The sequence below is a fragment of the Dermacentor andersoni genome, chromosome 11 (assembly GCF_023375885.2).
Source record: "Dermacentor andersoni chromosome 11, qqDerAnde1_hic_scaffold, whole genome shotgun sequence".
NCBI classification, from domain to species: Eukaryota; Metazoa; Arthropoda; class Arachnida; order Ixodida; family Ixodidae; genus Dermacentor; species Dermacentor andersoni.
Genome location: NC_092824.1, coordinates 38,135,371 through 38,162,500, shown reverse-complemented (window position 1 = coordinate 38,162,500; position 27,130 = coordinate 38,135,371). Strand labels below are relative to the sequence as shown.

General features: G+C 43.7%; 1 protein-coding gene across 1 annotated transcript in view; it reads right to left on the bottom strand.

Moving 5' to 3' along the window:
- Positions 1-1,168: 1,168 nt before the first annotated feature.
- Positions 1,169-27,130, bottom strand: part of LOC129381458 (uncharacterized) — a 62,700-nt gene continuing 36,738 nt past the window's right edge. Inside the window, exons 4-6 of the mRNA XM_072285265.1 lie at positions 13,776-13,787; positions 4,025-4,138; positions 1,169-1,263 (exon numbers count right to left, since the gene is read on the bottom strand). Of these exons, the coding sequence (XP_072141366.1) occupies positions 1,256-1,263; positions 4,025-4,138; positions 13,776-13,787 (134 nt within the window). The 3' untranslated portion in view covers positions 1,169-1,255. The remainder of the gene's footprint in view (positions 1,264-4,024; positions 4,139-13,775; positions 13,788-27,130) is intronic.

Sequence of the window (27,130 nt, the reverse complement as noted above, 5' to 3'; positions counted from 1 at the left end):
ACCACATCGACGTGTGCAGAGCTCGCGGCGCCCCGTGCTCCACTTGATTTGATTAAGCAGAAGCCACCGCAACAATAAACAGTCTTTAGTGACTCCAAGGCAGCCCTTCAGTACATACGAAGCCCAATGCGCCACAGACCCAAAGAACAACTGGCCTCAGAAATTCGGCACATATATAATCAAAGCCATGACAAGGGACACACCATAATCTTTTAGTGGCTTCCAGGACATTGCAACATCAGCGGGAATAGTCACGCCGACGAAGCCGTCCTATCTGCACATGAAAGTGGTCAACGAGTCTTCATTCCGCTTTCGCGAACAGACGCTGCGGCTGGGATGCGATTGATGTCCCGTGATTGTACTTTGCCATTGTGGGACTCAAATGTTTTCACCATGTGTCGGTTGCGTTCGTTTTCTCCGGATATACGCATGCACCTCCCGCCTGGGTTAGTACGACGTGAACAGACCATGCTCTACCTGTCTGTGTCTAGGCGTTGCCTTTAAGAACTCATGTTTTCCTCATTGGAATGGCCAACAGCTCCTCGTACGACACATGCAACATCGACGAGACGGTCGCACATATTATCTGTGTCTGCCCGCGATATAGTGCTCAGAGGCCAGTGATGTGCAGAGTACTGCACCAGTTGGACAATCACCCACTATCAGAACTAAAAGCTTTAGGCCAATTCTCCGATAGAACATCCGTGTTGAAGGCCTTACTCGCGTTGTTAAGGTTCCTGTGGTCTACGGGACTTCACGACAGACCCTAAGAATTTATCCCCCTTAACCCTTCCCCCTGCGCAGGGTAGCCAACCGGAACTACCCCTGGTTAACCTCCCTGCCTTTCTCTGCATTATTTTCTCTCTCTCTCTCTCTTTTGTTAAAACTGCGAAATAGTGAAGTACGGAACAATTTGTCTTTTTTCCTAAATTGTTTGTGTGTTCACTGCAGTGGTGTGGGGAAAAACAGCTGCATATAATTCGTTCCTGTATTATTTGAATATGTCATGCCGAACAGTCAAAATTAAGCCACTCTTTTCGTATTGCGGGCTGTGTACTAATATAATGGTGTAAGTTTATTGCCATATCAATTGCAGGAGCAGATTATTCTATATCGTCAGTGAATAATTTCAATGTATTTGTAGAGAACAAATGCTTTTGCACAGACGCATTTTGACAATCCTTTATTTTCTCTCCATCTACTTCCATCAGCACTTAAAATGCATGACGTTGTGAACATCCAAACTCTCCTAATTTCACCACGCTGTAACAAAAGAGCAGGATTCGGGCATCAGTGCGAGCAAAAAAATTTGTTTAAGAAAAAGAAGGTAAAGCAATACCGCTATTTTTCCCCATTCAGCATTAAGGGAATCGCCTGACGGCGTAACTGTGCCCATTACCGGTGTGGTCACCTCTACTAATGGTTGGGTTTTTTTTATACTGACCATTACGAAGTTGAAACTATTTTACATTGAATGCGTTAGCGCTACTAGACACGTTAATAAATTTTATATGTTAAATTATAAGAGGCGTAAGCAATGCTTTACTGATCGTCCACATGCTTCTTTTGAGATTCTTCTTTATAGAAATGTATACGGTTCTATGTGTTGTCTGGGTAATCTCAATGAATAAATGCATCGTTCTCTTCACTTTGCTAAGTGCTTGTAGCCTTTGCCTTAATGACGTATGAGCCATGGTGTTGTTTGCTTGCTTACGGGGGAATGACCCTTTGCTGCTGATGATATTTTTTTGTACCACTCCACAAGAGTGAGTGAAACCTTATTGAAGTTGTCCGCCGATTTGGGCGATGTGGGGCCACCATCACTTCAGCTTTGGAGGCGGCCTCGAGTCTGTCGATACCGGCGGCTTCCCTGGCGTGCCGGACGGCCCACAGGTGAACTGCGCTTGAAGCCATGTTTTTTAGGTATCAGCCAACGCAACGACTCATCTAGGACTTTCGCCTTAAGAGGAAGCTTCAGCTTGAGCCCAACTCCAACACTGCCGAGTCAAACCCATTAGGTTTTTTCTAGCACCCGTTCTGCACTGTATATACCACGTAAGTATTCCCCTTCTTAAATAGATCACCTTTGCAATCCTCTAATCCATCCCTTCTTTCGGTTCCCTATTTCCATCCTCCAAGTGTGGACCATCACGTAGCTGTCAGGAGACTTTGTTTGAAAGTTAGTTTGGCCACATTTATTTTTTCCCTTTTTTTCTAAAATTTAATTATTTCAGTATGGCACCAATTACTATTAATGCTAGTTTATTGATAGTAACGGTTCATCTAGGATTTAATTCGAGCCCACACGTCGCAAGCTGCACGATGAATGTTATTTCGGAAGCCATTCTCAAAATACTTTAAGCGGCAAGAATTGAAGACTGTTCCAGAGATTCCGCTTCACGGCGCTCAGCGCTCTTGGATTCTTCGAAGCAGGCTTCCTAGTAAAACGCGGCCTGTTGTGCGGGACGCCATGCGGCGGAGGCGTGCGCCATCTGGAGGTGTTCCAAGGAATCGGGCGCGCCGCTCCGTGGCCCCCGAGACACTCGCGCTGGCGCGCTTAAATGCCCGGCGCCGCGGCTGACCTATGCAAGGTAGAAACGCTGGAAAAGGGGTTTCTTTGGCTTTTCACGTAACATAAATATGTTTTATCGTAAATTCAAATTATAATCCGACGCTATCGCGTATGTAGCTTTTGTGTCAGTCGCACCTGACAACTTTTCCACGTGTGTTAGCTTGAGAAATTCAATTAGTACAGTAATTTTCTTGCGCCACATGAGTGCTAGGTTATGGATGGTTCGGAAATATTTATTCCGAAACGACGTCCGATGCCCTATTTTCTTTGAAACGGGGCCTCTTACTTTGTCGCGTTAAAAACAAAAAGGAACTGCGATAAAAGAGGAGATCGCTCGGCTGGGCTGCTCACGAATTCGCGTACGCACGGCCGCGTTCGCAACGAATTTTTCGTAAATTTTACGTCTCTTAAACTAAATTGCATCATAATGGAACAGCTTGGCGCTATCATTCCCCATGTTTCTTTGGGTTGCAAGAAGTCACTAAACAAGCACAGCGTTTCTCGCAAGCACGAAGGGGAGGAGGAGGACGTTGTATGCTGTAGGCGGGTCTAGGCTTGAAAGAAATGCCGGTAAGTGCTCCGCCCGAGTGCCTCCTTTAAGAAAAGTGCGTCACTGTTAAGAAGGGGAGCACGATGCGGATGAAAAAAATGACTTGCACAGCGAGGCGGACTATCACACAAGTCCGCAGCCGGTGATTCACTCTGTGCACCAGGCAGCGCCAGGTCGCTCACTCCCCGACTCAGAGCCCAGCAATTAATCTGTCCCTAATTACGAACGATTTGCGAACTCTACATTTAAATACTGTAGCTAGAGTCGGAACACCTGCTTCTTAAGCATGCGGGGCCTACGAGGAAACACCAAGCATTCACAAAAAATTTGGTGAGCCTATGCGCTGCAGTGGGTCGAAAAAAGTTGCACTGTTTAACAAGTCCAGGACATCCCAATAAATAGCATACAACATCACCTAAAGTCTTACAAGGCCTCACAAAACGGACACGTGACTAGTCCACTCTGGTATGGCTTGGCTCGAGTATGAGGTGATTCCATACGGAGGTGATTTCAGCAGGGATTTCCCTAATGAAAATTTCATTGAAACCAATCACGAGAAAGCATAGGATGCGTATAATCCTAGCATAAAACAAACATATATAACTTCAATTGAAATAGAAAATAGCAAGCACTATTTCACTGTTTCTATAATGTTGTGAACAGCTGAGGCAAAAATTTTATCTCAGTGCGAGGTGCCTTTTTTCAAATATACGTCCAGTGCCGCAAAAATGCCGCGATATGCACGACGCATGAAGTGAAGGAACACTTTAAGAAGAAACAGCAAGAACTTCAAAAAGATGTTGTTAAGGTACCTGCCTATGTTCTGATAATTTTCATGATGTAACAGGGAGATTTTTGAAAAACGCCCTATATATTTGAGAAGCTAGAATGAGCACACTTACTGCAGACACAAACACTGTGCTTTGGGTCTTCTGTAGTACACTCCACAGTGCCATTCGGGCAGTTTCCATCCCAGTAAGACTCAAGTGTTCTATTACTACCATTGTTATAGGAACCTGAAATATGTTAACACCATAATGTTAGTGAAAATGGCCAGTTTATAGTTATGCATGTTAGTTCTAAATGTCTGTTAATTTAAGAAAGCAGTCGCTAGCGCCATTTTTCTGTTGCCAGTTCAGAGAAGCCGCCTGACTTGACAGTAAGCGTTTGCAGAAAGTTGAGTGCGATGCAACTCACTTTCATGGATTCAAATTTCTTGCCTCCTGTAAGTTACAGGAAACTCCTTCAACAGATGTCGAGTGTCACTTTACTACAGAATTCTTTCTGAGGTTGATGGGTAATCTGGGTTCTATGGTATCCTTGTTAAGTCAATAGTTGCACCGCATATTTATTGTATCAAACTTGTGCACATGACGCTATTAAGTGCTTATATTGCATTTGTCTACAGTAAATTTTTTGCGAAATCTTCAGTTTATCATTTCTTCACATTATCATCACGTTACTCAGCTCAGCAAGCGAATATCTCAACCACTGTAGGCTCAACCTCGAGTTCATCACCTTTATAGGGTTGGTCTTGAATAATGTCACACTAAATCAGTTGCTCCGCCCTTTTGGCGACGCGCTACCTCTCACTAAGACCATCTTCCCAAACATGTTGCATCGGTTAATAAAAGCAATGATCTCAAGCAGTTTTAACTAATATTGTCCAATCAGATCTTGTATACTACATTACTGACCAATGGCATTTGTATATAATCTGAAATAATGTTATAACCGCTCCTGTAGCAGGAAAACAAAAAATAATTAAGAACATATATATTTTATTTTTCAAATTGTTGCCTTTTTGTTTACAGATCTTTAGGCGTTTGCAATGAGCACTTTCGTAAGTACTGCCTTTGGCCCTGACGGTATAATTAATTATAGATTATTTTACTGACGTGTTCATTGCCAGGACCTCTTGGCACAGGTCATGCCTGGCTTCATTCTGAAGTCGCCGAGGTGCGAAGGCACTTTTCTGGTAATTAGCATAAACACTGCCGCGACCGGTTTTCACGAGGACAAGCAACTATTATGGAATTTTACTTTCCCAACGACAAATTAACTACAGCCTCTCATGCAGCTGGAAAACGTATGGAGGCTTTATATTACAAAATGTTGTATTAGCGGAGAGCAACTTGGTTACAGTGAGAATCATCATGAAATCACCCCCATAGCACGGTGGGCTTGTACAGATGTTGGCTTCTTGAAAAGTTTGCATTCGTTGGAGGAATGATTAACTTAGAGACTAAAAAGAAACCGAAAACTCTGGTTTCAAGATAATCTGAAGTAAAAACAATGTCGCAGTATGTTAATTTGTTCGTCATGCACGAATGTTTTTACTGCACGCAAGACGAGCACCGAATAAAAAGGTTGCTGCAGAACCTCCCTATTGGGACTCGTCAGATAGCATTGCGCACATCCGTCTCTGACGTATTCGAAGGCGCCTGGTCGTGTGAAGGCGATGTTTTCGTTAACCTATTGATACATGCATATTGCATGCTTCTTATGGACGATGCATGCGGGCGCCCCGACAAAGACGACGAACGCTCTCTGTCTTTCGAGCTATTGGCTGAACTAGCCAGCGCTGCAGTTATCTATTGTACATATGCTTTGTATATAGTCTCCAGTTATTATTCCTTCGTACGCGTAACATTTTGGTGGAGGGTGCGGATCCAGCCTCGCCATGGAGCTCCGCAGCAGCAGCACCGTCCTGCTTTCCGCCATGGCTTTCAGTGACGACCCGTCTCCTCCTGCACCTACGACTCCGACAACAACATACGTTGCGGTTACCAATACCCGCGTTCCCGGCATATTCTCCGGCCAAGATAACGTCGAGGTTGAGTACTGGCTCATAATGTATGAGCGTGTTAACCGAAACAACCGCTGGGACCCTAGCATTATGCTAGCGAATGTTCTATTCTACTTGAGCTGAACTCCCCGTGTCTGGTTCCGCACACATGAGCACGAGATATCTAGCCGGGATGCTTTCAATGACCAGCTCAACGACCTCTTTGGATATCCCACCGGTCGGCAGCTGGCTGCTAGAAAAGAACTTGCAACCCGAGTTCAGTGTTCTACGCAATCGCATGTCTCGTACATACAAGACGTGCTCGCTCCTGGCCGGAAAGTCTACGAGGAAATGAACGAGGTTGACAAAGTCGGCCACGCACGTTATGCATGTCACACGCCTCGAACCGTATTACTCTCCTGTTATCATCGATATTTAGACACCCAGGGACGGTGCTTCTGCCGCTGGAGGTAATGATACATGCATATTACGTGTTTTTTGCAGTCGCTGAACTTTCCCCCCGCCTCACCCCAAGTTCAGCCGGGCACAGGCTACCACCCTGCGTCTGCTCAAAAAAACACGTACCCTTCACCCGCCCGCCTCCACCTTATATTTCCAGACGTTTATTTCCAACTGCTGGTGCTGTGGCATTCACCCGGCTACACTTCCGAATATGCTGTGGGAGTGGCCAGCACAGTACACACAGACTAACACCACGACTCTCTCGTCGAGGTTGCATGAGGCTCTGTGGAGCTCCGCCCTCGACGACCAAACCTGGGCGATCCGGCACACCCGTGAGGCGGCGACGAGGCAAGCCCTCGACGTCCCCTCATGGGAGGCTTAGGCTCGGTCATCATAAAGCGCTGGTTTTACAATAAAAGGTTATTCCTCCTCCTCCTGTAGACCATGCACGCGGGCGGCCCGACAAAGACGACTAAAGCTCTCTGGCTCTCGATCTGTCGGCGGAACTGGCCAGCGCTGCAGCTATCCTTTGTAAATATACCGTGCAAATAGTCTCCAGTTCTTAATCCTTAGTTCGCGTGAGAGTATAATAATGTTAATAATAATAATAATAATAATAAAGTCTATGTTATGTAACACTCTGAAAAAGTTCACACCCCCTCCCCTTTGGGGCGTATATCTGCCTCACAACAATAATCGTCACCTGCCTTGCTTGCGTTTCCTTTTTTGAAAACGCCGCGCCCGCTACTTTCCTGTCGGTAATGCTATGTGATGCTGATAACGCGCATGCCGTTAGTTACTGCGAAGTACCGGGCTGGCAGCATTAAAGAAAGGAAGTGCGGACAAGAGCGATGACGTTTCTTGCTGTGTGGCAAGATACGACTCAAAGGGCATAAAGATTTCTTAGAGTGCACTGTTGAACGAAATACTGTCCCAGCGATCTCCAGTTACTCATGTTTTACGCTATCTGATTCCAACTTGCCCCTGCAAGTTTGCTTCTTTCGTCACCCAAGCCATCTTTTCGCAGTCTTCGGCTGCGCTTTCCTAACCTAGGGAGCCATTCTGTAAGTCTAATGGTCGCCTCGTTGTCTACCTTACGCAATACATGGCCTGGCTAGCTGAATTTTTTCTTCTCATACTAACCAGCAACTAGCCTATCGGCTTTCCCATTTAGCTCTCGGATGTACACCGCTCTATTCCTGTCTCTTAACGTCGCGCTTAACAATTTCGTTCCATTGCTCTTGGCACGCTCCTTAACTTGTTCTCGCACTTGTTTGTTCACTTCCAAATTTCGATCAATGTGTTAGCAGAAAACTAAAGTAATGCTTAAATGTCTCGGAAGAGAACAGCAGTTTGCGATAGGTAGACAGGCAGTGGAAGTTGTAAGGGAATACATCTACTTAGGGCAGGTAGTGATCGAGGATCTGGATCGCGAGACTGAAATAATCGGAAGAATAAGAATGGACTGGGGTGCATTTGCCAGGCATTCTCAGATCATGAACAGCAGGTTGCCACTATCCACGTTTCATTAGTTCCCGCTGCGAACTTTCAGATGAATGTTCGCAGCGAGAACTAATGAAACGCATTCTAAGAGAACAAAACGAAACAAAAAATACACTGAAACAACTGTCTTCAGATATTAAGCACGTGGAGATAATAGTTGCAGATTTGCAAGAAAGAATGACAGTTATTGAGAATGAAAGGGGATTATGGAAAAAAATGCGAAGACCAGATAGTACACTGCGAGGAATCTTGTAAATCTACCATGACGCAAGTAGAATTTCCGGCATCGAAGGTCGATGATTTAGAAAATAGAAGTAGGCGGAATAACCTAGTAATTTATGGATTAAGAGAGAGAGCTCTCATGAAGGTGTTAAAATACTTGAAGAAGTGCGAGACGGTATATTTAAGAAGATCCTAGGAATAGAAATTAACTCAATAGAACGAGTTCACAGAATCGGTAAACAGCAAAGCCAAAGGACACATCCCGTTATTATCAGCCTATTCAACTTCGCTGAGAAAAACAAAATATTATCAAGCTGCTTCAAGCTCAAAAACACCCAGATTTCAATATCCGAAGATTTCTCAAAGAAAGTACGCGACACACGTGCTAAATTATGGCGTTCTGCAGTAAGTGATAAGGCGAAAGGGGCAAAGGTAGCTCTGACATTCGATAAACTAAAAATAAATGGCAAAACCTTTATATGGAATGAGTGGGAGGACCGAAGAATTGAACTATGTAAACCGATAACTTCGCCACACGATGGCCCAACAGCTCGTGTTGGCACGTGACAACAACATACTAAATGTATCAGTGTGTTATCACTGAATGCGCGCAGCGTAGTCAATCAGTTCAGGTTACTTGAAAGCATAGTTGCAGCCCATCAACCGCACATTATAGTCATCACGAAAACCTGGCTTCACGAAAGCGTCCAGGATTCCAAAGTGTCTCCACCTTCTTATCGGGTGGGTGGTGTATACCGACCTCCGAATGCACCCCTGAATACCCAGACGTTATGCGCTATTACATTGCACAACACACTAATTCGCGTTCCAATATTATCATCACAGGTGATTTCAATTTACCAGGATCCAATTAGTCTAATCTTTAACACAACGGCTCTTACGCAGAAAGTGCTGAATCACTATTGTTTACGTCATTTACCTTCTCTTTAGACCAGCTAGTTTCCGAACCGACCAGAATAGCTGGTCTGTCATGTTCTGTGCTTGATCTGGTGTTCGCAAGCAGTCTATTTCAAAATATGAGATTAAACGTTGAAAATGGCATTTCGGACCATAAAATGACTGTATTCTCCTGCCCAATTTTAGGAAACCGTGAACGCGTTAAGCCATCGATTGGTGTTATTAGGGATTACTCAAGAGCGGATGACAATGCTATCTCAGAATATTTAAACGCCTGCTTTCTGCAGTTTTCATTACTTCATGACGTAAATGAATTATGGTTACGTTTTAAGCATATTGTACACTTTTGTGAAGAAAACTACATTCCCTCCAGAAAGAAACGAGTGAACAGAGACATCCTTGGGTATCGCGCGAAATAACACGTTTAAAACGAAAGATTAAAAGGAAGCGCAGAAAGAAAACCACACGTGACCTTCAAGATTTCGTACGCTTACTACAATATAAGATCCACATGGCCAAGCAGCGTTCTTTTCACTGTTACTCTGCCTTCTTACATGACGAATAAACCACAAAAATTCTGGCGCTACCTATCGAGGGAGCGGCACACCGTATCGCCGATTACTGTTTCGAACGAGACGGTTGTTCAGCCTGACGTCGTAGCAAGCAAATTTAATGAATTTTTTTTTTCAATCTGTACTTAACAGAACTACCTTTAACGGCCCCTCTCCATGGTATCAGTTCGAGAATCCAATGGCTGAAATAGATATCGACCAACAAGGAATTTTTCGACTCTTACAAAAACTGGATTTAAAGAAACCCTGTGGCTCCGATCTAATATCAAATGCATTTTTGCAAAAACATGCAATTTGGACGTCAAAATACTTATACGTAATTTACAGGCGATCTTTAGAAACTTCAGTGATACCTGACAACTGACAAAGGGCCAAAGTAATACCTGTGCCTAAATCGGGCTCTAAACTCGACGTAAGTAACTATAGACCTGTTTCATTAACATGTGCATCCAGTAAATTATTCGAACATATTATTTATGAGGCCATAATATTGCACTTAGAGAATAATAACCTACTATACAGCCGGCAACATGGATTCCGTTCAGGTCTAAGTACTATTACTCAGTTAGCTGAGTAAACCCATGATGTAGCTACCGCAATAAATAACAGAAGCCAAATAGATGCCATTTTCTTAGATTTTTCATAGGCCTTTGATGTTGTTCCTCATCCAGATCTTATTACTAAACTAATTGCCATTGGCGTACGCGAGAAAACAGTATCATGGATCAAGAACTATCTCGAAAACAGAAAGCAATGCGTAGCTGTGAATGATATTATGCCTGATTACGTCAACGTTTTTTCTGGCGTCCCACAAGGCTCGGTTCTTGAGCCCCTCCTATATCTGATCTACATCAATGATATTCGTTCACGCGTACAGCCGCATATTCAAATGCGCATATTCGCCGCCGATTGTGTATTGTACACAACAGTGAATACCAGAGAGGATCACGTAAAACTAAATGATTCGTTAGCTGCGACACAAAATTGGTGCAACATTTGGGGAATGAAACTGAATGCATCAAAAACTACCAGTATCTCCTTCACACACAAGAAAAATTCGCTTCAGTTTACATACACAATAAACAATATACCACTAAGAAAATACGAGGAGGTCACATATCTCAGGGTCACTCTTACAACAAAATTAAATTGGGAAACTCATATAAAAACATATATGACAAGGCCCTAGGTAAATTACATTTCTTGAGAAGAAAACTTAGAAACACACCTCCTAGTGTTAAATTAAATGCATACAGAAGCCTCATTAGACCCGCCTTAGAGTGTGCCGACATTATTTGGGATCCGCACCAGAAGTATTTAACCGAGAAACTAGAACGCATACAGAACTTAGCATTGAGATTTATACATTCACAATATTCACGTCAAACGAGCATTACGAACCTGTGCGTCAACGCTAACGTTCAATCACTGGCTCAACGTAGAATGATTTCCAGATTAAGATTTCTATACTTGCTAATCACGGCTCCTATCGAATACCACAAACAACATACATTCAAGCGCCAATCAGACTTTCTGCCCGAACCAACCATAATAAATCAATACAACACCATCCCAGCCATATAACACTCACAAGTATTCTTTATTCCCACACGCCATTTCCCATTGGAACATACTACCCTCTAGAGCCGTAAATTGCCCATCTGCCAACGCATTTATTGACCGTATTGAGAATCTGGAATTCGAATGGTGATATCACCTGTATTTCATATGCAGCCTCTGTAAATGCATTGTCATGGTAAACGCTGTTTCTCCTGCTTCCCGGACCGCTCATTTAAACAAAGTGTATATATTTATTGAGTATGTTCATTTTTGTGTGTGCTAATGCTCTTTGTTTTGGATACACTAGTTTCACTTTCTTCTTTTTTTTGGTACTGTATTCCATGTTGTAACCACTCGTGCATGGGCCCGAGGAGGGCCTGCAGTATTGCAATATAATAAATAAGTAAATCCCTCAAGACGACAGTGTATAACAGCTGTCATACCAGTACTCACGTACGGAGCAGAAACCTGGAAGCTTAGGAAAAGGGTTCTACTTAAATTGAGGACGACGCAACGAGCTATGAAAAGAAGAATGATTGGTGTAACGTTAAGTGATAAGAAAGCAGATTGGGTAAGGGAACAAACGCGAGGTAATGACATCTTAGTTGAAATCAAGAAAAAGAAATGGGCATGGGCACGACATATGATGAGAAGAGAAGATAACCGAAGGTCATTAAAGGTTACGGACTGGATTCCAAGGCAAGGGATGCGTAGCAGCGGGCGGCATAAAGTAAGGTGGGTGGATGAGATTAAGAGGTCTGCAGGGACAACATGGCCATAATTAGCATATGACCGGGTAGTTGGAGAAGTATGGGAGAGGCCTTTGCCGTGCACTGGGCGCAACCAGGATCATGATGATGATGAAGTTTTGATCTGTATGTTAGCAGAGGTATAAAGCAATGATTGCACATAGACGTGAGTTCGTTCGCGCTTTGCATCACGTACAACATCTTCACTTAGTCAGCAAGAATGTTTTTTGCTGTAATATTCTTTCTTCTTTCGCCTATAATCTTTGATGCGCTTGTGACCTCCGCTCTTTCAAGCATCCGCTGACCGCGTCAAGGTAAAGGCATCATTGGTGATATCTGCCTATAAGTTAACAATGCTGGTGCGTCCCTTCCACAACTAACGCCTAAGCAGTGTACATATACGGGACGGGGTTAACAAATCACCGAAATTAGAGCTCCAGAAATTTTTTGTTTGACTTGATGTAGGGCAGCAACTTTTATTTTATTGTAATATTTTATTTATTCATTTATTTATTTAAATATTAATTCATTTATGCCATACCGGACTTCGCACTAACAGTTCCCTTTGTCCTAGTCTGCCTCTTACAAGGTCAACTTCAGCCCACTTAGCTCTATCTGACCTTCACTGTCGACCACTGTTCGGATGTCAGCATACGCTGCCAGACAGTTACAGCGCGGTCAGCAGTAATTTCTCTTAGTTTACCTTCCTAATCTTGTATAAAATAAATGAACATTTACTACTACTAACGTTTTCAGGAAGCAAGCTTGCATAGGTATTTCTTATTTTCATTGTCGTGATAGTGTGTATCGGGCAAAGGCGTAGCGCTTAGCGCGACTAAGGCGTACTCACCCTGTGCATGTTGAAAATTGTTAGCAATGCTATTACTCACCGTTCCGCGACACGAGCACATGCATGTTTGCCGCGTCTGCGGCATTGTCCCCGGCAAAGATTGCAACGTTCAGTAAGGTAATTAATGGGGGGGGGGGGGGATGCAACTTCGTAGAGGTTCATGATTTTGTTCAGCTTAGTGTAAGACTGACGTAACTAATCGACGAACACAAAGGAAGAAAACGTGGAAGTGCGTGGCGCAAACTACCAACTCGTTTAATGTTGTTAAAGTTCAGTTTAATACAACTTAATAGTGTTTTTGGTTCTTCGCGTGCGCACGTCAACGTTTTGTCCCTTTACGTTCGTCGGTTAGTTCTCCCATCACTGTAACACTAAGTGCAACACAATCATGCATCGTTTAGGTTCAGCGTTCCTATCTATTACGGCCAGCCACTTCGAGATCTCGTGCTTTGAAGTCTGATGGCCTGCACGCTAAGGCCTCTCAATTGACGACTGTGGATTCGCTAAATAAGGGAAGTAATGATCATTCGGTTGCACTGATATACCAGACTATTCACCCTTCAGGTACCTTTCAATTTATTCTAGGATGAACTCAGGAAGCAATGTCAGCTTTGTTATATTGGTGTACTTTTCTTTGATGATATTGATATTTGGCGAATGGTCTTATTTCAGCGACAAATGTTAGGAACGGCGTGCTCTTAACAGGCACACAAAGCAACTTGACTGACAAAGCTTGGTCAGGTGGTGCTTGTGAGCACAAGGTCGGGAGCTGGATACCCGTCCATGGCCGTCGCATTCAGATGTACTGACATGCAAAAACATTCGTGCACCTTCTTCACGGTGCACGTTAGAGAATCTAAGGTGACAAAAGTTATTCTAGATCCCTCCACTACGACAGTTGGCGGTATCCACTCTAACTTCTTGGGACGTTAAACACCACACATAAAGAAAGAGAAACTTTGCACTAAGCACAATACTTGCGTTCCAAGGAGTAAAACAAAAATAAAAAATTATATGCAATATACGCACCCTGTGTTGGCACTGAAAAAAAACAAACAGGAGGACAAAATAAAGAGCAAGCCTTGTTAGACGTGTCAGACATCAGCACGTTTGTGAACGACGTAATCAAGAAATTTTTGGTAGTTGCACATTACTGGAAAATGGGCGTTTTACGCTAAATCAAAAGGAGTGTAACTGACAATAATTAAAATATAAAACAATAACGCCACATCTGCTGGACGCTAGAGATTCGTGATGGAATAAATGAGACATTCCACGTTTCATGTATTACAAGCTTGATTTTGTATATCTCTAGTATATCCAACTCCTCGATATTATCTTCGTCTTGCAATGCCCTGAGTACTACTGAAAACTACACAATGACTCTTCGGGCCAGGGCGACTCCGTCTCGATGTGTGGTTTTAACTTGTCGCTGCTGTGGGTAGCACTCATTGCAAGAAAAGTTCAACCAAAGCTTTAGCCCCATATTTCGCCATACAAAACCATGTGTTTTCTATGCCTCATTCTTTGCTCTCTATGTCTAGGAATTTCAGAAGGCAAAAAGTAACAATATTTGATTTGCATACGCCTTGCGCCCATTTGCAAGGTTTCGCACTTTGTTTCAATATGTAGTAATGTGGCAATCGTAGCAGTAGCAGCGGCAGCAGTAGTAGTTTATGTAATTCATAAGGCGCAGAAAACAAGAGGGGCTGACTCGCAGCCACTCTTACTGTCAGGCATTTCACTGAATACGCAGATACGTAAAACACAACAGTTTAATGGTTCGTTGTTAGTGTAGCAATAAGTATATGTGAACAATAGCGTTGCCATCATGCATCTGTCCAAGACGTATACTACCCCTTCCATACACCCTCTGTCAGCAAAAATCCGCATACGAACAGCCTTTGGATTGCGTCGGCTGTGTAAGGTTTGTCTACAAACCGGCAAAGGGCACAACGTACGCAAAGAGAAACACAGGTAGTTCGCTCCCGACGCGAAACAGTTTGTGCCAAATGGCTCATCGAAGACCAGAGTACTTAGGACGGGGGGGGACGAAAGGTTCTAAGGGAACGTGGGTCAAATCATATAGTTTCCAGTATGTTTCGAAGTCATCATTATCATCATAATCATCATCATCAGCCTGTTTTATGTCCACTGCAGGACGATCCCTGTCTTGCGCCAACCGATTCCAACTAGCACACGGGAATCGCCTAAATTCATCGCTCCACCTAACCGTCTCTCGTTCTCGATTCCCTTTCTCGTCTCTTGCTACCCATTCTGTAACCCTAATGGTCCAACGGTTATCTAACCTGCGCATTACATCTCCTGCCTAGCTCCATTGCTTTCTCTTGATGTCAATAAGAATATCGTCTATATCCCTTTTCGCTCTGATCCAAACCGCTCTCTTTCTGCCTCTTAACGTTATGTCTAGGAAACGGCGTTCCATCGTTCTTTGCGCTATCTTTACCTTGTGCTCAGAATTCTTTGTCAGCCTCCAAGTCTCTGCCCCATGTGTCAGCTCTGGTAAAATGCACTGATTGCACATCTTCCTTTTCAGTGATAACGGTAAGCTTCCAGTTGGGAGCTGGCAATGTCTGCCGTATGCGATCCAACCCATTCTTATTCTTTTGTGAATTTCCTTCTCATGATCAGGGTTCCCAGTGATTAATTGACCTAGGCAAACGTACTACCTCACAGACTCTATAGGCCGAGTGGCGATCCTGAACTCTAGTTCCTTTGCCCGGCTATTTATCATTATCTTTGTCTTCTGCATATTATTCTTCAATCCCACTATTGCACTCTCTTTGTTAAGGTGCTCAATCGTTTGTTGTAACTCGTCTGCATTGTTGCTGAATAGAACAATGTCACCGGCAAACCGAAAGTTCCTGAGATATTCGCCATCGATCTTTACTCTTAAGACTTCCCAGTTTAATAGCTTGAATACTTCTTCCAAGCACGCAGTGAATACATTGGAGAGATTGTGTCTCCCTGTCGGACCCCACTTCATAGGTATCTTCCTGCATTTCTAGTGTAGAATTAAGGTAGCTGTAGAACCTCTGTAGATATTTTCCAAGGTATTTACGTAACGGGTCTGTACTCCTCGATTACGTACTGCTGTTATCACTGTTGGTATCTCTACTGACTCATATGCCTTTTCCTAATCTATAAAAGCCATATAGAGTGGCTTATTATACTCTGCGGATTCCTCGATTGCCTGATAAATAACATAAATGTGATCCATTGTAGAGTATGCCTTCCTGAAGCAAACCTGGTTCACTAAAGTCCTGTATTGTCCTTATTCTATTGCAGAATGTTTTGGTGAATATTTTACATAATACTGGAAGTAAGCTAATGGGCCGATAATTTTTCAATTCTATAACGTGTCCCGTTTTGTGGATTAGTTTATTGTTCGAATTCTTTCAGTTTTCTGGGAGCCTTGCAGTCTGTAGACACTTCATATAAAGAGCCGCCAGTTTTCCAAGCATTATGTCTCCTCCATCTTTGATTAAATCGAGTGTTATTCCATCTTCTCCTGCCGTTCTTCCTCGTCTCATGTCTTCCGAGGCCTTTCTGACCTCATCGCAAGTTATAGGATGAGTTTCTGTATCCTTTTTATTACTGTTTGTAATTGAGGTATCCTGACGCCTCTGGGTACTGTACAGGTCAGTACAGAATTCTTCCGCTGCTTTTACGATATCCTCGAGATTGCTGATGATATTCCCCTGCTTATATTTTAGTGCATACATCTTGGTTTGTCCTATGCGAAGTTTCTTTCTCACTGATTTCAGGCTGCGTCCATTTTTACGGCTGCTTCAGTCTTTCTCACGTTATAGGTCACTTATTTTCGCCTTGTTGATCAGTTTGACAGTTCCGCAAATTCTATCTTATCTCTTGAGTTGGACACTTTCATTTTTTGTCGTTTCTTTCTTAGGTCTTTTGTTACTTGGGAGAGCTTGGCGACTGGTTGCTTTGGTGCCTGGCCTCCCACTTCAACTGCTGCATCTGAAGCCAACCTAGTTACGGTTTCATTCATTAGCTCTATGTCATCATCATCTCTCTGTTCAAAAGGTGCATATTTGTTCTCAAGTACCAGCTTGAATTTGTCTGCTTTTACCCTTACTGTCTCAACGTTGAGCTGTTTCTTCTTGACCAATTTTGCTCTTTCTCTTTACAAATGAAGGCGAATCCTAGCCCTCAGTAACCTATGATCACTGTACCTTACCTTACTTATCACTTCTACATCCTGCACTATGCTGGAACCAGCAGAATGTACGAAGTCAATTTCATTTCTTGTTTCACCATTAGGGCTTCTCCAGGTCCACTTTCTGTTGCTACGCTTCTTGAAAAGGTGTTCATTATTGGAAGCTTATTCCTTTCTGCGAATTCTACCAGCATCTCTCCTCTAGCGTTCCTAGAATTGACGCCGTAGTTGTCAATTGCTTGTTCGCCAGCCTGCCTTTTCCCCACTGTTACATTGAAGTCGCCCATTCCTATAGTATTTATTTATTTATTTATTTATTTATTTATTTATTTATTTACCCTCAGGGCCTTTCGGCATTAGAGAGGGGAGTGGGTTATACAACAAATAAGAAGGAAATAAATCATGAGCTTATACACAATATTTGCTAGTTATACAATGTTAGCTGAAAGTATGATAAATGCAGTAATAGAACATGACATATAAAAGTAACATTAAACAATAAAAAGGAAAACACCAGGAGCAGTTCGTACAAATGTTTGCTATTGTACATTGTTAGCTAGTTGTTTTCGAAAATGATCATTGTTATTAATGGAAAAAATGTCAGAAGGAAGTTCATTCCAATCTTTCGACGTACTTGGCAAAAATTCATGTAAAAAGTGTGTCGTGTTACATGTACCAATTCTAACTTTATGATGATGATTAGTACGGTGAGATAAGTAATATGGTAGCGACATGAATTTTGGATGAAGTGTAGGATGGTGGTACAGCTTATGAAAAAATGAAAGGCGGGAAATTTTTCGACGTGTTGCTAGCGGTTGAAGACCCAGATTCGATTTAATTGAAGAAACGCTCGCACCACGGTAGTAATTCCAAAGAATAGAACGAGTGGCGTTGTTTTGGATGAGTTCAAGGGAATGTATTAGGTTTTCGTGGTAAGGGTCCCATATAGCTGCAGCGTATTCTAATTTTGGCCGTAACAGGGTTTTATAAAGTAGTAATTTTAAAGGAGAGGAAGCATGAGAAAAGTTGCGGCGTAAGTATCCCATCAAGCGGTTAGCTTGATTAATTATGTATTCGACGTGATGATTCCATGTTAATTTAGATGTTATATCTAGGCCTAAGTACTTATATGAGTTAGTAGATTCTAAAGCAACGTTATTCAAGTAGTACACAGGCAGATTATCGTTAGATTGGGATACTCTTAGAAATTTGCATTTGTTAATGTTGAGTTCCATTCGCCACAATCGGCACCATTTGCTGACGTTATTGAGATCGGCCTGAAGCATGGAGATGTCGTGTTCGTTGGTTATTTTACTGAGGATTACACAGTCGTCTGCAAATAAATGTACGTCAGAGGTTATTGCTGAAGGTAAGTGATTAATGTAGATAAGGAATAATAGAGGTCCCAGGACGGAACCTTGGCGCACACCGGACTGAACGTCGCTATGAGGTGAGTCATGGCCATTAGCTGTTACGAACTGAGAACGGTTAGCGAGAAATGACTCAATCCATTTGAGAACGTTATGATCGAGGTTTAATTTGCTTAGTTTATAAAGTAAAAGTTTATGACACACTTTGTCAAAGGCTTTTGAAAAATCTAAAAAGATGCAATCGGCAAGAGAAGAACAGTCAAGTATTTGGTGTAGTTTGTGAGTAAATGCTAATAATTGTGATTCACATGAGAATGATTTTCGCAAACCATGTTGTGATGACGAAAAAAATGAATTAGATTCAAGAAAATCCGCAATTTTAGTAAAAATAATGTGTTCTAGCAGTTTGCAGCAGGTACTGGTTAATGATCTCGGGCGATAATTTGTAGGTGATGTTTTGCTGCCAGATTTGTGCAAAGGAATTATTTTTCCTATTTTCCATTGTGATGGAACAGTCGATGTGTTGAGTGATTGTTGAAATATTTTGGTTAGTATAATGGAACTATAAGTGCAGGTGTTTTTCAGAAATTTAGCACTGATGTTATCAAAGCCGGGTGACGAATCTATCTTCAATGAATCTATTAGTCGAATAACTCCGGGAACTTCAACAGTCACTGGAGGCATAGTTAAGAACTTATAGTCATTCAAGATAGGTAGTTCAATATCAACTATGCACGAGAAATTTTTAACAAAGTTATTATTCAGGAGAGTTGCGCATAGGTTTTTCGGAACAGGGTTACCAGAGTAAGTGTTAAGAGTGACAGAATCATCGGAAAGTTGATGTATGACGCGCCAAAATTTTTTTACGTTAGTTATCAGCATAGATGGTAATGTGGTTGATAAGAATGTTTCTTTAGCGCATTTGAGTGCGGCTACATAGGTGTTAGATGCTAATGTGTAGGCTTTCCAACGTGAGTCAGTGGGTGATTGCTTCGCGGAACGATACAGTCGTCTTTTTTTGTTGGATAGTCGTTTTAAATGATTATTGTACCAAGGCGCGCGCGGGTTGCATGTTATAGTACGGGTTGGGGTGTGTTTATTGATTAAGCGATTTACCTCTGCCGAAAACATGTTCCAGTTTGACTGCACACTACGATTTTCAAAATCACTCATGAATATGTTAAGAAATAGACTGAGTTCATTATTTATTGCTTCGAAGTTAGCTCTCTTATAGTCTCTAATTATTTTTTTAGTCTTCGGAAGTTTTACAAACGCAGTATTAAAGTGAATATTTAGCAATAAGTGGTCCCTGATACCCGGTAAGTAATGGATGGTAGAGGCATAATCGGGACGATTGGATAGGATCAAATCGAGAATGTTTGCGGAAGTGGATGTTAATCTCGTGGCTTGTGTTACTAATTGAGTTAATGAAAATGTAGTACAAATACCCAAGAAATCTTTTGAATCAGAAGAAGAAGATAATAAGTTAGGTATGTCACTGTTCCAAACTATATTAGGAAAATTAAAGTCACCAAATAAGAAAAGAGGTGTAGAAGGAAACTTTGTCGTAATGGTACTAATTATATCATGCAATTCATTGGTAAATGCGGGTGACGAGGAAGGTGGACGATAGCAAGCGCCTAAAATTACCTTTTGATGGTTCAGAGTTGCTGTAGCCCACACTGATTCTAGATTGGTGCTGATGTGAATGGGTGACGATGGGATGCGTTTCGAAAGGGCAAGATGTACGCCGCCACCACGGCGCTCTGCTCGATCACAGCGGTATATCGTGAATTGTTTGCTATCATGAAACAGTTCTGAGTCTTGAATGTCATTCGAGAGCCACGTTTCAGTTAAAGGTATTATATGGGCTGAACACGTGCCAATTGCGGATGATAATGAGTCACGGTTTTTCAGAACACTTCTGATGTTAGTATAAAGGATGCTGACTTGATTATTTTGCGCATTCCCACTGCCCCTTACGTGTCCCTATGTAGGAACGTGTTGCGAGGCAGCTGAAACATGGTTTAGGCCGACGTTGCGTCTTGGCATCTCCTGAATACTATTCGAGTTAGAATGGTACATGCAGCATTTGTTTAGTAGCAGTTTCTTGTGGCTGAGTTTAAACTGTGGCGAGTCTGGTTGCGATTTCGCAAACACAATTAGTTTTTTACGGGCAAGTCGAGTTGCGGGTGAAAAGTCCTCATTAACTGCAATGTTACTAGATCTTAACTGCGCGCGTGATGAAAGTACCGATTCTTTCGCTTTGTAGTTAGTAAATTTAGCAATTATCGGGCGACATTTGTTAGCATGGTAGGTGCCGAGCCAGTGGGCTCGCTGAATAGAACTGCTGGGAAAAGATCCAAGAGCAGCGTTAAGTACTGAGGTAAGTTTTTCTTCTGTCTGTTGCCAGGTTTCTTTCATGTCGGGTAGGCCATGAAATATTAAATTATCGCGAAGAGACCTGTCCTCCAGATCATCCAGACGCAATAATAAGGAGCTGTTCTGAGCAGCGAGGCTATCTACGTTGTCTTGCATGCGTGTTAGGTTAGTGTCGAAACTGTCTAGGGATTTTGATTTTTCTTCTAAATCGTCAAGCCTTTTCTTGATACCTGCTAGCTCAGTTTGTATGCTTTTCTGTCCGTTTTTAATGGCTTTGACATCTGAAGCAAGTTCGGTTTGACACTTCGAAGACTGTAGTGAACGAGAGTGTACGTCCTTAAGCAATTTAAACATGATCTTCATTTGGTCTGCGGGATCATCAGGTAAATCATCCAGTTCAGATAAGGCGACAGTACGTGTGTTAGGTCCAGGGTTAGATTCAATGTCTCCAGCGCATAACAATAAAATCGCCATTGCGCAGCACTCGACCAACGACTCGCACAACACCCGTGGGCACGGGAAAACAATCAGGCAGAGTTCATGCTGAGTATGCTGAGTTTGCACTTTTCTCATCGCTAATTCAACATCTTCATAAAACTAATCTACTTCCTCATCATCGTGACAGGATGTTGGGGTGTAGGCTTGTACTACCTTTAAGCTATGCCTCTTATTAAGCTAGATTACGACTACAGCTACTCTCTCAATAATGCTGTAGAATTCGTCAATGTTGCCCGCTGTGCCCTTATGGATTAGGAATCCTACCCCGTATTGCTTCTTATCTAGGAGACCTCTATAAGAGAGGACATGTCCGTTATTCAGCAATGTATAAGCCTCTAGAGTTCTAATCTCAGTAAGGCCGATGATATCCCAAACAATGTCTGGTAATTCCACAGCGAGTCCTGCAAAGCTAGTCTAACTCGAGAGGGTTCCGGTGTTAAACATTGCAAGGCTCAGTTTACATTGGCGGCCTGCCTGCTATAGGCGTTTCCAAGTATGCAGGTGCAAAGACACTCGGGGATGAGACGTCGTAAAATGTCTGCGCCGTAAGCACTACGACGATACCAGCAGAACAAGTAAAATAAAAAAAAACACTTACAAGGTCGTCGAGTAAATCAGTATCAGAAAGCAACCGATTTTCTATCACTATCATTCATCATTGACTACGACTGCCAGTAGGTGCAAGGGTGCCGGTGTGCCGAAAGACGTGGTGGCATGCTTGTCGCGCTGCATGATTCTCCGACGCGCGCCCGCTACACCTGTTGCGCCGATTTCAGTGAGGCATAGTTGATGCCTCGTTGATGTGGCGAGTATATGAAGTTGTTTGCAGCGTACTTGATTTTTTGCTTGTAAGTGAAGCCTTTCTACTCGTTGTCTTACGTGGGAAACACAAAGCAAATGGTATAACTACATATCAAGTGAAAGAGTAATGAGCACTCCCACAATAATTTAATCATAACATACAATTTAAAAGTGCAATAACAAAACGCGGCCCAATATTCCCATCATACTGTCATATGCCATAATTTATGTTCCGAATCAAGGGGCCGTATACCGTAAAACTATTCCAAATGTCTTTATTAAAATCTCCTGACGTGAAATTTGCCTAACCGCCGATGCAGGCATCGGGCGGTCACCAGCAGGGTTGTCTGAACAGACCAATCAAAGGATCTCCTTGTTCATAGGAGACAACTTTTGTTTGCATCAAAAACGAATAACATTGCCTACAGCGCCTTGTCTTATCTAACTGGCTGACAAAAGGCGAGGAGCACGCTCAAGGGGAGAGGGATTTCAGGGGGCTGAGCCACTGCACTGAAAATCGACAGCCGGAAGAAGAGGGTGGTGCCGGCGTCTGCGATTGGTCCGCTTTCCCTTATTCAACTCGTGGTGGCTGGTCGAAAATCGCTGCGGCATGCAACGGAAGCTTAAGAAGGACGCTAAAATGGATCCTCAGCAAAGAAGAGATGGCAGAACGAGGTCGTAAACGTGCCGAAAGTGCTCGAAAATGTTGCGCGCCCTGCAAAAAGCTTTATTATACGCTAATAAACCCATGGTTTCCTGTAGATGCGAGTAGACAGTGCCTGCGCGATCGGTGGCAGCTATCTCTTTTTCCTTTCGGAACGGGGAAGCCTGCGGCTATTCAAAAGAAAACAAGTTTTGTTCGTCATATTAACGCATCATTAATCCGTACACGTCACTTTGACGCTGTGAGCTTTTGTAGTTTCGTGACGTCGTGTGACAGGCAGGTGAAGTGGGTATAGCCCGAAAGCCTTTCACCAATACCCGAGGGCTAATGGCGAAAAGGCGTCGAATCAGAAATAACTATTTTGCTTTTGTTTGGCCAAATCATGCATAATCAGTGTGCACACGTAATATCAGATGGGGAGCGATAGGCGTTTTCGTGACGTCGCGTGACAGCCAGGCACAGGGGGGGTGGTCCAAGAAAGTTTTTAACCAATCGCGTAGGCTTGGTTGCAGAATTGGAATAGAAAAGTTGGGAACAGCTTTACGTTATAGCGCCCAAGCCTTATTGAGTAGTGAGTAGCACAGACAGGATTTTCTTCGCTTGTCTTACTTTTTCTTCCCTTATCTATTTATTTTCTGCTCAGTGTTCTCTAAAACTACCATTCATTTGATAATGATTTTAAGCTGGACTCGTTTGTGTGGATTCGTAGCTGCGGGCTAACACGACCACTGCCACCAAAACGCAACGGGAGCCCGGCACCTTGAGCGCGCTTCAAAAACCAACTATTCCCTTGACACACTGCCTCCTCTATCCATCTGATTGTCATTATCTTCCTCCTCTCAGTTGCGGCATTCTACCTTACCCTTAAACTATATATATATATATATATATATATATATATATATATATATATATATATATATATATATATATATATCCATTGAGAGTATATGTGGATGTTACTTAATACAAAGACAAAAAATGATGCTCCGATAGCCGTATTCGAATAGAGGGCCGCTATACAGCACAGCGGCCCGATGCTCTAACCTTTCCACGTAATTACGCAGGCGGAATATAACGTCCTTAAGCATTTTCAACGTGAAAACCAGCTCCCTGACGCGCTTGCTTGTATTATGAACTACATCTACACTCCCAATCATCCTGCGCTGTCGGCGACAATTACATATAAACATACTGATTTCTGTTGTTTTAGTACGTTTTGGGATTCACAATACTTTCATTACTTGCACGCTTGCTGCCCTATGCCACCTTGGACATGACGCACGTGATGAGCTTCTCAACTACTACAGTGAGTCTTGGCAGAACGGCGCCGTTCCTAAACAATGGAAATCGAGCCGCTTGATCCCCATTCTGAAACCTGGAAAGTCACCGCTTGAGATCTTATCATATCGTCCGATTGCGCTTTCGAGCTGCGTCGGCAAAGTGATGGAAAGAATGATTCTTGCCCGATTGCAATGGTACCCAGAACGATTCAACATCTATCCGAACGCCATGACAGGCTTTCGTTGAGGTCGCACGTCCATCGACAACGTCATTGACATCGTAACATGGGTCCAAAATCAAAAAAGCCTCAAGCGCCTGTCTGCGGCACTCTTTCTGGATATAAAAGGAGCATACGACAACGTCGCCCATGAGGCCATACTAAACTCACTTGAGGCTGTTGGAGTTGGTGGCCGGATGTATCAATGGATTCGGGACTATTTGACTGAAAGGCGTTTTTTCTTACAGACCGAAGACGGCCCAACTTCAGACCATTACATCTGCCGTGGTGTGCCGTAGGGTGGAGTGTTGAGCCCTATTTTGTTCAACCTCGTCTTGGTAGGACTAGCGGATTACCTACCGCAGACAGTACATGTCTCAATATAGGCCGACGACATTTGCACCTGGGCCTCTGTGGTGACTCGCCCTCAGCTAAGAGCCAGGCTTCAGCGGGCGGCAACCATGACGGCTTCTTATCTCCGAGAACAAGGCCTCAGTGTGCCTACTGAAAAGTGTGCATTACTCGGTTTTACGCGGAAACAAATGTCATCGTATCCTGTTACCATCAATGGTCAAGCTGTATTCTATGTTAAGACGCATCGCTTTCTGGGCGTCATCATTGACCGCAACCTCTCGTGGAGCCCTCACTGCGTCTATCTGAAGAAGAAGCAAGTCGCCATTGCTCAGGTCTTCAAATTTCTATGCGGGAAAAACTGGGGTACACCAGTCCATTCTATGTTGCAGCTGTACAGATTTTGTTTCTCGGACTCCTACGTTACAGCCTACCAGTGTTGTCAAATGCATGCAAGACGAACTTTCGCGCCTTGGAGAGCATACAAGGTCAAGCCCTACGCACGTGTTTGGGGCTACCTCGGTGCACGTCAACAGTAGCAACAATTGCCATCGCAGGAGACCATACAATCCAGACACATGCAGCTGTCGACTCTCTCAGAGCGCACATTCGCCATCTGTCAAGGATCCCCGACCACCATTTGGCCTCCCTACCAGCCGAGAGACCTCAAGCGACCTTTTCACAAGTGATTAACGCTCATCAAGCGTACATACCAGCATCTTTTACACCGGCAGCGAAGCCTTCCTCCCCCCTGTGGTGCCTGCGACAGCCTCAAGTGAATTTTGCTATTCCTGGAATTACAAATATGTCCAATCATCCATCGCCGGCTCTGAAGCAACTTACACTCCTATTACTGCGCCAGACGTATCATGACCGCATACATATATATACCGATGGTTCGACCTCACCTACCAGCTCAACTGCCGCATTCGTCGTTCCAGCCAAGAACGTTACAGTTAAATTCAAATTGTCGCACACGACTACATCTACATTGGCAGAACTTGCAGCTCTCCACGCCGCTATGATGTACATTACCGAAGAGCCAACAGAGAAATGGGTCGTATTTTGTGACTCTAAGGCAGCCCTTCATAGCATCAAGTCCGCATTACGTCACAGAACTTACGACCAAATGACATCTGAAATCAGGGAACTGCACCACCTTTCTCTGAAAAGAGGACACCACATTATATTTCAGTGGATTCCTGCTCCCTGTGGCATCGTCGGCAACAACCTAGCTGACAAGGCTACCCGGTGTGCCCACGAAGATACCAAGACGCGTCCAACACCTTTGGCGAGGTCGGACGCTGCCAGAGAACTTCGCCTACTTGCGCGCAAGAAGTCCCAAGATCTCTAGATTTCAAAAGGCTTCAATTGCAGATTACATAAACTGGACCCCACGCTACGGCTACAACTGTCATCTAGCCTTTCCCGCGGCGAAGCAACCTTGTTGTGTCGCTTGTGGTTGGCAGTGGCGTTCACGAACGCATACTCGTACCGTATGGGAATGGCCGAGAGCCCGATGTGCGACTCCTGTGGGTGCGAGGAGACCATCGAGCACCTATTGTGTATCTGCCCTCGCTACGATGTCCAACGCCTCTCTCTGCGCGCAACTTTACGCAGACTAGACTCGAGACCGTTCACCGAGACAAAGATACTCGGACCGTGGCCGCAACCGTCACTGGCTCGAAAAGCGATTCGTGCACTAGTGCGGTACTTGAAGTGCACGGGCTTAAGAGACCGCTTATAGTGTCATTGTGTACGGTGTCCCTCCCACACGTGCTCAGTGATTACTCTCTCCCTTTCTTCCTCTTCCTATTCCCCTTTCCCCCACCCCCAGTGTAGGGTAGCAAGCCGGATGCTGTTCTGGTTGACCTCCCTGCCTTTCCTACCCTTGCTTTCTCTCTCTCTCTCTCTCTCTCTTGATGCGACTGATGCGCCGAAGCAGCTGTATTGTAAGGCGTCAGCAACTGCCAGCTTTGTTTGCGGAAACAAATAGTGGCACAGCTACAACGACCCTTCCGGCTTATGGCAACTTTTTTTGCGCACGTAGTAGCCACGGTACTGCCTGCCATCTGGGCGTGTTACAACTCCAACCGTAAAGTTCCTGTGAAAGGATCACATTGAAGCAATGAGGGCCCGCATACGAGCCAAGGCCACTCCGTCGTCTACACGCAGCAACAACGTGCTTCTCTCTCTGCGACAGAAGCTGCAAGCTTAGAGCCATGGATGCCCAGACGCGGCGCTGCAGAAACAGGAGGCCTAGACTAAGCGACAGCACCGTAAAAATCACTAAGCGCACGCACATCGTACGCACCGTGAGGATGTCACCGTACAGGAACGCGAAGCCGACGCAATGTAAGAGCGCCGACAAGACTTCGGCGTCTATCTGCCCCTATGTGCCTGCGCACGTCAAGCTACGCGTCTTAGCCAGCTTGCGCTTACTTTAGTTCATACTGCCCCTAAATTCACGAGACATATACTTCGTCTAACATTCTAACACTTTATCGCAATAATTCTATCGCTCTGGCGCCTTTGCTGTGACAAAAAAAATAATAAAGCTGTTCCAAAGAGCAGATTCCAGTAGAGTACACCTGGAACTTAATTATGATATTGTAA